General features: G+C 39.8%; 1 protein-coding gene across 2 annotated transcripts; it reads left to right on the top strand.

Moving 5' to 3' along the window:
• The first annotated feature begins 520 nt into the window (after positions 1–520).
• LOC149241685 (cysteine-rich receptor-like protein kinase 2) lies at positions 521–1,525 on the top strand. Of its 2 annotated transcripts, none has more exons than XM_089367570.1 (3): positions 521–760; positions 849–988; positions 1,173–1,525. In XM_089367570.1, exons 1-3 carry the CDS (start codon positions 592–594, stop codon positions 1,407–1,409), a joined length of 546 nt encoding a protein of 181 aa, XP_089223696.1. In that variant the 5' UTR covers positions 521–591; the 3' UTR covers positions 1,410–1,525. The 2 variants fall into 2 exon arrangements, with proteins under 2 accessions (XP_089223696.1, XP_089223697.1); XM_089367571.1 differs by having other exon boundaries at positions 525–736.
• Positions 1,526–10,623: the final 9,098 nt, after the last annotated feature.

Raw genomic sequence — 10,623 nt, forward strand, 5'->3', positions numbered from 1 at the left:
CAACGATTATAATGAGAGAAGCGAGCTTATGAATGTTGTTTGCAACAACAATATAAGCTATTCCCCACAGCTGTTCGGAAATACTACTGAGCAGTTTCTCTTAGATACCATCGAAAAAGCTGTGCAGAATCCCCGACTTTTTGCTACCGATAAAGTCGATAATGTTTATTCAGATTCGAGGGAAATCTACCTCTTAGCCCAGTGTTGGAGAGATCTGTCCCCAGCAAGTTTCCGGTCGTGCTTAGTTGCTGGTCGGTCAAAGATTTCCGGTTCCGGTCGGTTGAGTAATTCGACCAGGGCATGCGCAACGGGAGCTATTGGAGCACGGTACCGAAGTAGGAACTGCAATTTGCATTACGAAATTTATAGCTTTTTCAATTCTTCCATCATTTCGCCTTCATCTCCAGGCGAGAGTACTCCAAAATCCAGTATTTCTGTCGCAGACCTTATAATGATTGTGGTTTTGTTCATTGGTGAAATAAAACATATAGCCAATTTAAAATATCTCATTTTAGTGCACTAAAATGTTTACAATGAGGAGGGTTATAGTGGTTCTGTTAAGATTTTATTCGGTAAGTAAGCATAGGTTATATGTGTAAATTTGCAGGACGGAAAGGTTCTAAGGTGCTTCCGATAGTTCTAGGTGTGGTAGCTGCTCCGGCGGGATTAATTGTATCCATAGGCCTCTGCAAGTGGATTCGACGGAAACGTTGGCAACGGATTCGTCTAACCAGAGGTCCCAATATTGCCAAGTCATTAAGTGCGCGCCTTATTAGCAGGTATCTTATGAACTACTTAGGTATTGATTTACCTCAAGATAAATAGATGCGAGGAAATTGGTTTTGCAGGGGAGGATAGAGAAATCAGCTTATCGATTCCTGAGGTGAATCAAGAGCTCATTTTTAAGTACCATATTCTGAGAGACGCTACTTCCAATTTTAAAGAGGAGAACAAACTCGGCGAGGGAGGTTTTTGGTCTGTCTATAAAGTCAGTACTGTTACATCATTGCTTTCAATTGAATTAGGGGTTTGTTCAGCAACAGCTCAAGTTGCAATGCAACATATAAATAATTAAAAACTGATTTAGAGTAAGCGTTAAACAATTGGTTTTGAGCCAGCAACAGTCCCAAGTGATAATGGAGAATAGAAATAATTTAACGCTGAATGTACAGGGGGTTCTACCTGATGGCAGAGAGGTTGCAGTTAAACGGCTGAAAATAGGATCAAGGCAAGGAGACGCTGAATTCTTGAATGAAGCAAATCTTGTCAGTCGTGTTAAACACAGAAATCTAGTTAAATTGCTTGGCTGCTGCATACAAAGCTCAGAAAGGCTACTAGTTTACGAATACCTCCACAACAGTAGTCTCGACAAGTTTATATTCGGTTGCTTCTCCCTTTTAACGGCTTAATGCTTCCATGGATCTTGGATTTGTTTCAGTTTGTGTATGTAGCTTGCTAAGTTATTTTACTTGTATTAATTACAGACACAACAAAAGATCATTCACTTATATGGAGAAAGAGGCATGAAATCTGTTGAGATTTTCTGTTTGGAGTAAAATAGGCAAAAATCTCTGTAGGTGACAACAATAGAAATTCAATTCCTAGATTAGCTCCAGGTTGTTGGGAGATGATTAATGCCTGCTATATTTGATGTGAGTGAGTTAATGAGGTTGTTAGATTCTTTTTGCTATATAACAGGCAACCATTCGGATTGTTTGCTATGAGGGTGAGAGTTTTGTGAGGATTTCATTTTGTAATCTCCTGTTTGATTAATAAGATTGCCGATGCCTATGTTGTGTGGACGTAGCCCAGATTGGTTGGGTGAACCACGTTAAATTCTTGTGTCTTTATGTGCATGATTGATCTACTGTGTATTTTGTTTAATTTAGCTGAGCATCTGATCTCCAACAAGTGGTATCAGAGCAGTTAGAGGCGTGGCTCAGCTGGACCGAGCTGGAGGTGGAGCGCAAAGGCGTGTTGGACTGCTGTTGTGTCCGCCTGCGTGGAAGTTTACAACGCTGAGGAGTATAAGAGATTGCCGTGTTGCTGCACGTGCGTGTAGCACTGGAGTATTGCTGTATTGATTGCTGCGTGGTTGGTGGGAGCGTTGCTGTTTCCTACCTGCGAGAAGACTGAAGGCACTGCTGTTCAAACAAGCTGAGCAAACCTGCGCACTGCTGTTTGCGTGGAGGTATTCAGAACTGCACACCGGAGAGCAAACGTTTGAGTGGAGGTATTTTTTCTTTGTTTTTTTAAAAAAACCTGCGTTGAAACCAGTGAGCATCTGTGTGCGTGTTAATTATGGATTGAGCATCTGCGTGGTATTCCATTGGCGTCGCTGCATGGACGCTGTTTGGCGTGGCAGCCTGTGTCAAATTATTTGTTTTTTAACAGTTGGTATGCATTGCTGCGTGGAACTGGTGGAAGTTTTTTAAAGGGCAGTTTTAAAAAAAAAAAAAAATCATATAACATATATATGTTCAAAACCGTTGCTGCGTGGAGTTTGTGGCAGTTTTAAAGGGCAGATTTTTTAAATTATATAACATATATATGTTAAAACAAAAAAGTTGAAACGCATATGTTACACACCATGTTACAAACCATTTTAACGTAATTGAAAGTGTAAAATGGTGGATTAATATTAAAGTGGGTGAACGCATATGGTGGAGTAGATTGTTTTGTGGAGCGGATCAATTCTTCCATTGGTGATTCGAACTTTTTTTTATGGTGTGCGGTGAGATATATAAATTGCAGAATTGGTACATTGTGATTCACACAGCAAAACTATTGTTTTTTGTTTTATTTAAAGGCAAAGGCAGAAAGGCATAGGCAGTTTTTTTTATTGCTGGTATTTAAAGTTGGATATTGGAGATTATTGTGTTTTTCGTTGATACAAATGGCGAAAACTCAAAGTGCCCGGTTCGAAATCGAGAAGTTTAATGGCAAAAATAATTTCGAGATCTGGAAGGTAAAAATGCATGATCTGCTGGTACAGCAGGGCGTGGCAAAGGCATTGTTGGGCAGGTCCAAACTGCCTTCCCCCGTGACAAATAATGAGTGGAATGAATTGGATGGAAGAGCCTTGAGCGGAATTCGGTTTTGTTTGGCTGATGATGTTTTATTTAACATCGTGTCAGAGAAGACTGCAGCTAGTTTGTGGACGAAGTTGGAGAAGCTGTATATGACGAAATCCTTGACAAATCGGATTCTCCTGAAACGACAGCTTTATGGTTTGCGGATGAAAGAAGGTACCTCGATTACTGATCACCTGAATGTTTTTAATACCTTACTGGTGCAATTAGACAGTCTAGATGTGAAATTTGATTCAGAGGATAAGGCAATAACTTTATTGTGTTCATTGCCCGAATCCTGGGATCACTTTGTTACTTCCATAAGCTTTAGTACAGCAGACATTCTTGAGTTTGAAGATGTTTTTGGAGCCTTGTTGTCTGAGGAGACGAGGAAGAGGTCGAATGCAGATACCTCTACGTCAGAGGTAATGATGGCCAGAGGTCGCTCAAGAGAGAGACACTCCGGGGGAAAGCATAGCGACTCTCGTTCAAATTCCAAAGGAAAGAAGACAAAGGTGAAGTGCTGGCATTGTGGCAAGGCTGGACATCTGAAAAAGGATTGCTGGAAGCGAAAGCAAGCTGCTAAAGAAGGCTCTTCGACAGAAAAAAAGGAAGCCAACACCACAGATACAGGTTCAATATCTGGTTCAGGTATGAGTGATGAGGTATTGTCTGTTAATGTTTCAAAACATGATCAACATTGGTTGTTAGATTCCGGGGCATCTAACCACATGTGTATTCATAAAGATTGGTTTAAGACATATATAACAGTTGATGATGGAGTCGTGTACATGGGTAATGATGTCACTTGCAGTATTGTTGGAATAGGAAGTATACAACTGCAAATGTTAGATGGCACAACCAAATTGTTAACTGATGTGAGACATGTACCAGATCTAAGAAAAAATCTAATTTCATTAGGAGCACTGGATACGAATGGATATAAAACTGTAATTCAAGGTGGAGTTATGAAAATCTATAAAGGTATTTTACTAGTGATGAAGGCTAAGAAGGTAGGAAATCTTTTTCAATTAGAAGGTAGAACTGGGTCAGATCATGTGTCGGTGTCTGAACAGGACAGTAGCTCCATTCGCCTATGGCATCAAAGGTTGGGCCATATGAGCGAACGAGGGTTGAAAATTTTGGCTGATCGCAAGTTACTTCCTAATCTAAGATCTGGAAAGTTAGATTTCTGTAAACATTGCTTGTTTGGAAAACAAAGTAAACAAAAATTTAAAACAGGCAAACATACTAGTAAAGGAATACTTGATTATATCCATTCATATGTTTGGGGTCCAGCCCCTACAGCGTCATATGGTGGCTCGTCATATTTTGTATCGTTTATTGATGACTTTTCTATAAAAGTGTGGGTCTACATGTTGAAAAGGAAGTCTGATGTTTTTACAGTTTTCAAGCAGTTTAGAGCAATGGTAGAAAACAGCACTGGTAGAACTATAAAATGTTTAAGAACTGACAATGGTGGTGAGTTTACTTCCAAGGAGTTTGACAGCTATTGCAAGGATGCAGGGATCGAGAGACATAAGACCACGGTTTATACTCCTCAGCAGAATGGAGTTGCTGAACGCATGAACAGGACTCTTCTAGAGAGAGCAAGGTGTATGCTGAGTAACGCCGGGTTGCAAAAGGAGTTGTGGACGGAAGCAGTGGCAACAGCTTGTTATGTGATAAACCGATCTCCATCAACGGCGATAGGCTGCAAGGTTCCGCAAGAGGTATGGAAAGGACACCCTTGTGACTATTCTAAACTCAGAGTGTTTGGTTGTGAAGCATATGCTCTAGTGCCTAAACATCAGCGAACTAAATTAGATCCAAAGTCTAAAAGGTATATCTTTGTTGGGTATGGTGATGGAACAAAGGGATATAGATTGTGGGATCCTACTACCTGCAAAATCATCATCAACAGAGATGTAAAGTTTAATGAATCCGCTCTTGTATAGTTAGATGTAGATAGTAGATTGAAACAGGATGATGTATTTGATTTCCAGCACATTCAGTTTGACAACATTTCTAATGATAGTCATAACGACCATAGTTCAGATTCTAGTCATGAACAGGTTTCAGAATCAAATTATGAACAGGGTTCAGATGGAGGTCATGAACAGGTCTCAGATGGCGATCATGAAGAAGTTCCTACAGATGATAGACAACCAATTGTGGAAGCACCAGAAACATTCTTAAGGAGGTCTACAAGGATCAAACGCCCTCCGAGAAGGTATGATGATCATGTTACTTCAGTTGCTTTGACCGCTAATGATGATGAACCTTTGTGTTATTAGGAAGCTGTAGAAGGTTCAAATAGTGACAAGTGGAAAGCAGCCATGAAGGACGAAATGATGGCCTTAAGTAAGAATGGTACATGGGATCTGGTTGAGCTTCCGAAAGGCAGGAAAACTGTGGGGTGTAAATGGGTTTTCAAGCTGAAACGGGGTGTGAATGATACGGAAGACAGGTACAAAGCACGGCTGGTTGCAAAAGGGTTTTCTCAGAAAGCCGGTATTGACTTTCATGAGATTTTTTCATCAGTGGTTAAAATTGTTTCAATTAGAATTGTGTTAGCATTAGTGGCTTTGCTTGATTTAAAGTTGCAGCAGTTAGATGTTAAGACTGCATTTCTAGATGGTGACTTAGATGAGGAAATATATATGGAACAACCGGAAGGGTTTGTTTACCATTGCAATGAGAAATTTGTCTGCAGGCTCAAGAAGTCATTATATGGCCTGAAGCAGTCGCCTCGACAGTGGTATAAGAAGTTTGATTCTTTCATGTTGAGTCAGAAATATGTTAGAAGTGAATATGATCATTGTGTTTATTTTAAACAGTTGAATAATGGCATATTCATTATCTTGGTATTGTATGTTGACGATATGCTTTTAGCAAGAAAAAGCATAGAAGAAATCAACAGGTTGAAGGCTCAGATGGCAAGGACATTTGATATGAAAGATCTAGGAGCAGCAAGACAGATTTTGGGCATGGAGATTTTCAGAGACAGGAGCAATGGTAAGCTATGGCTATCACAACAAAAGTATATTGAGAAAATACTTTTGAGGTTTGGTATGAATAATGTGAAGCCTGTTTCAGTCCCTTTAGCTTCCCATTTTAAGCTTTCTTCGAGTTTATGTCCTAATACAGATGAAGAAAAGGATTATATGTCTCGAATTCCGTATGCCAATGTAGTAGGGTGTTTAATGTATGCGATGGTTTGTACTCGACCAGATATTTCACATGCAGTTGGGGTTGTCAGCAGGTACATGGCAAATCCGAGTAAAGAACACTGGTCAGCAGTGAAATGGGTGCTTCGGTATTTGAAAGGCACAATTAGTTATTGTATTACTTACAATAAGAGTAGTGAATCTGTTTGTGGGTATGTTGATTCTGATTTTGCAGGTGATTTGGATAAGAGAAGGTCAACTTCAGGGTATGTCTTTACTCTTGCAGGTGGAGCTATTAGCTAGATGTCAAAGCTACAAAACATTGTTGCTTTATCCACTACTGAAGCAGAATACATTGCTGCTTCGCATGCTTGCAAAGAGGCGGTATGGTTGAAAGGTTTGCTTGGTGAGTTTGGTAGGTTACAGGACAACATCAGGTTACTTTGTGATAGTCAAAGTGCAATACATTTGGCTAAGAATCCGGCCTATCATAGTAAATCAAAGCATATACCGATCAAGTACCATTTTGTAAGACAGGTTATCACTGAAAGGGGAGTCTCTCTTGAAAAGGTGCATACAAAGGAGAATTGTGCAGACATGTTCACGAAACCAGTTTTGTTAGAGAAGCTACGCTGGTGTTTGGCTTCTCTTGGCTTGCAGAAAAGATAAAATAATAATAACAGGGCATCAGGCTAATTGTTGTCAAGGTGGAGATTGTTGAGATTTTCTGTTTGGAGTAAAATAGGCAAAAATCTCTGTAGGTGACAACAATAGAAATTCAGTTCCTAGATTAGCTCCAGGTTGTTGGGAGATGATTAATGCCTCCTATATTTGATGTGAGTGAGTTAATGAGGTTGTTAGATTCTTTTTGCTATATAACAGGCAACCATTCGGATTGTTCGCTATGAGGGTGAGAGTTTTGTGAGGATTTCATTTTGTAATCTCCTGTTTGATTAATAAGATTGTCGATGCCTATGTTGTGTGGACGTAGCCCAGATTGGTTGGGTGAACCACGTTAAATTCTTGTGTCTTTATGTGCATGATTGATCTACTGTGTATTTTGTTTAATTTAGCTGAGCATCTGATCTCCAACAAAATCATAGTTGGAACTGCGCGTGGTCTGGCCTATCTTCACGAAGAGTCTCAAATTCGGATCATCAACAGAGATATTAAAGCAAGCAATATTTTACTCGACAATAAACACAGACCCAAAATAACAGACTTTGGGTTAGCCAAACTCTTGGGAGAAGATCAGAGCCACATTAGCACTAGAGTTGCGGGAATTTGGTAAGAATTATCTCTCCAGTTCAATTTTTTCATGCCTTCATTGATTTAATAAAAAAAATATAGAATATGAGCCAACTACAAGTCATATATCTGAAAAATTTATATCATTTTAAGATGGTTAAGATATGGAGAGCTTACTGTAAATGACATTATGCAGAGGCTACATGGCGCCTGAGTACGCCTTACGTGGGCAGCTGACAGAGAAAGCAGATGTCTTCAGCTTTGGAGTTCTTCTAATTGAGATTGTGAGCGGAAGAAAGAATCAGGGTTCGGTTCAACACAAGGAGTTTCTCATCGAAGCGGTATGGCTCATATGGATTTCACCCTTCAAGTGGAATTTTTCTAATTCTTCTAAGTGATTCCATGCTAACAAATATTTTATGTTCTTTTGGTGTATTGGGCAACCAAACATGGAGAATGTATAAAGCAGAAAGAGCTTTAGAAATTATAGATTCCACTTTGGAGGATAGTTATTCGTTGGAGGAAGGGATTAGAGTAGTTAAAATTGGTCTGCTCTGCACACAAGCAGCTTCATTTTTGCGGGCTTCAATGTCTCAGGTAGTGTCGATGCTAACAAGTGAGCGAGAAAATATTTCGTCGCCAAGAAAGCCTGCTTTCATAGACGTGGATGGTGTGGGAACACGTGACTATGTTAAGTGTGGTAAAATTATTGAGCCTGACAGAACATCAAGCAGTGCAGCAACTTCTTCCACGACACCTTCCGATATCCATTTTGCGGCTGCTGATCCTTCATCAAGCATTTTGGAACCGAGATGAAAATCAAGTACTAATGTCTTGTAGTATTCCTGTATCTGTGTTGATTAAAGGATGGCATGACACTACTCACGCCACAATGTGTCTCTGACACTAGCAGTTCCATAATTAGGCGCAGGCGCATCAAACGGTGTATTTAAACGCACAATCTTGATTCAGCGGAAACGGGGATTATACAGGGACACTAAATTTAAGGATTAGACACAAAGCAGCGAGCAAATACCAAAGCAACAAATATTTACTGTCTTATTGACGTATTAATGCGCTGAGTTGTGTTATTGACCCATTAATACTGGGTTGTGTTATTAGCCAAGGGCAGGGATTCTTGTAATCCAAATGTTTTGGGAAAAGCGGAGACATTGAAAAAATTGAGGTTTTAATATAAATCAGTCAAATTGTTGTTGTATATGCGTTTTTCACTTTTTCTCGTTTTTTTCTCAGCGTATTATACACTATCATTGTTTTATGTTAAGTTAACCAATCAAATGTTTTGAGTTTTTATTTGGTTTTTTCCCGAGATCGATGCCCAGGGACCTTGCTTTAAAATTAGACACAACTACACCAAGGGTACTTTTGAGATTTTTTTAAGCAGAAAGAAATTTTTTGTCTCAAAAACTCATTTTTTATTTTTGTTATTTTACACTAAAAATTAATATCAATTGATTTCTCTTAAATATAGACTTTAAGACAAAAATAGGTTGAGACAAAAATATTTTAAGACAAAAATAGTTTGAGACAAAAATATTTTAAGACAAAACTTTATATTTAAGACAAAATAATTTAAGACGAAAATATTTTGAGACAAAACTTTATATTTAAGACAAAAGTAGTTTGAGACAAAAATTTAAAGACAAAACTTTATATTTAAGACAAAAATAGTTTAAGACAAAATTATTTTAAGACAAAAACAATTTAAGACAAAATTATTTTAAGACAACTTTATATTTAAGACAAAAGCATTTTGAGACAAAAATATTTTAAGACAAAACTTTATATTTAATACAATGACCACTTTAGATCAAACCTATGTTTAATATGATATTCACTTCGAATGAAAATGGAGGGCAGCATTGAGTTTCAGGGTGATCCGCGCGCGCGTTCTGAACTGGAGCTCCTGCGCCCCTGCTTCCTCGACCCCTGCGGCCCTCCGCAGGCCCCCTGCCTGGTAGCCCCTACTGCTGGGCTCTCAATCCTTCCCAGCATCCTCGCAATCGGGCCCTGCCTCCCTCCTCCGGCCAGTGCTGCTACTAGCACAGCATCTGTGTCTGGGTTTTGTTATCGCAGAGGAGCGTAGCCGCTGCCACGAGTGCGCCTGGGGATGGGGAGCCTTCTCCTACCCCACCAATCTCTTCAGAAGAAGCATTCAGAAGATTGCTCTCGCAGAAAGGGAAGAAATGTTTGATTCCAGAAGTCCCGAAATTCATCAAAAAACTGGAGGAAATTCCTGAGATCGCCTTGCTAGAAGACCAATCGATAAAAATCGCCCTAGCCCTGGTTGACAGAGGGTTGGTAGGGAAATTTATGGGATGTTGGCCCTCTACAAAAACAACAGATGATTGGATCCAACGCAACTGGAGGCCCCAGCTGGAAAACAATGTGATCTGCTATGTTGTCAGAAGAGGGTATTTCATTTTCTAGTTCACCTCCAAAAAAGATCGAGATTTGGTTTTCAGAAACGGTCCGTATTTTATGGGAAATCAAGGTCTGTATCTACCCCCGACTTCGATCCCTTAATCAATACCCCTAAAGAAGTCCCAGTCTAAGTCCAACTTCCCAATCTTCCGATCCATTACTGGAGCTATCACACCTTGCAGAAGATTGGAAATGGCCTAGGCCGTTTCATTGAAAAAGTAGATAACAAGGGCCAATATACCTGCGCAAGAATCTGTGTGGAAGTCGATCTGGAAGCTGGACTGCCCGAAGCGGTAAAACTTACAGTCAGAGAATGGCATCACTATCAAAAATTGGATTACGAGCAACTTCCTTTCAAATGCAGAACCTGTCACGAACATGGACACTTCCAACGAAATTTCCCAAAAGCTCCAACCGGGGACAAAGTGGACGAAGAAGGATGGAAAGAAATAAAAAAGGGCAAGGCAGTCCCAAAACCAACTGAGAAGAAAAATTTAGGGCCATTGGTGAAGCCTTGGCCTAAACCAAAAGCCAAAGAAGTTCCAAAAGAGGGTTCTTCCTCTGGGGTAAAGATAGATGCCATTAGAATCCAAGAGGAACCATAAGACCCGTCGAAGAAAGTGAAAGAAGCAGAGGCAAATTCAACTCTCCCTCAGACCTCCATCAGAGGATGAACAAGGGGAAAAAGA

Source organism: Pinus tabuliformis, chromosome 8, assembly GCF_031772625.1.
Source record: "Pinus tabuliformis cultivar Carrire ecotype Pingquan chromosome 8, CPIR1, whole genome shotgun sequence".
NCBI classification, from domain to species: domain Eukaryota; kingdom Viridiplantae; phylum Streptophyta; class Pinopsida; order Pinales; family Pinaceae; genus Pinus; species Pinus tabuliformis.

What these genes read in the sequence shown, in the direction of transcription:
- LOC149241685 (XM_089367570.1), top strand. Translation starts at nt 592, where the DNA reads ATGTGTAAATTTGCAGGACGGAAAGGTTCTAAGGTGCTTCCGATAGTT. An exon ending in CAATATTGCCAAGTCATTAA is followed by an intron (nt 761 to 848) that starts GTGCGCGCCTTA and finishes TTGGTTTTGCAG; the next exon opens with GGGAGGATAGAGAAATCAGC. An exon ending in GTTTTTGGTCTGTCTATAAA is followed by an intron (nt 989 to 1,172) that starts GTCAGTACTGTT and finishes CTGAATGTACAG; the next exon opens with GGGGTTCTACCTGATGGCAG.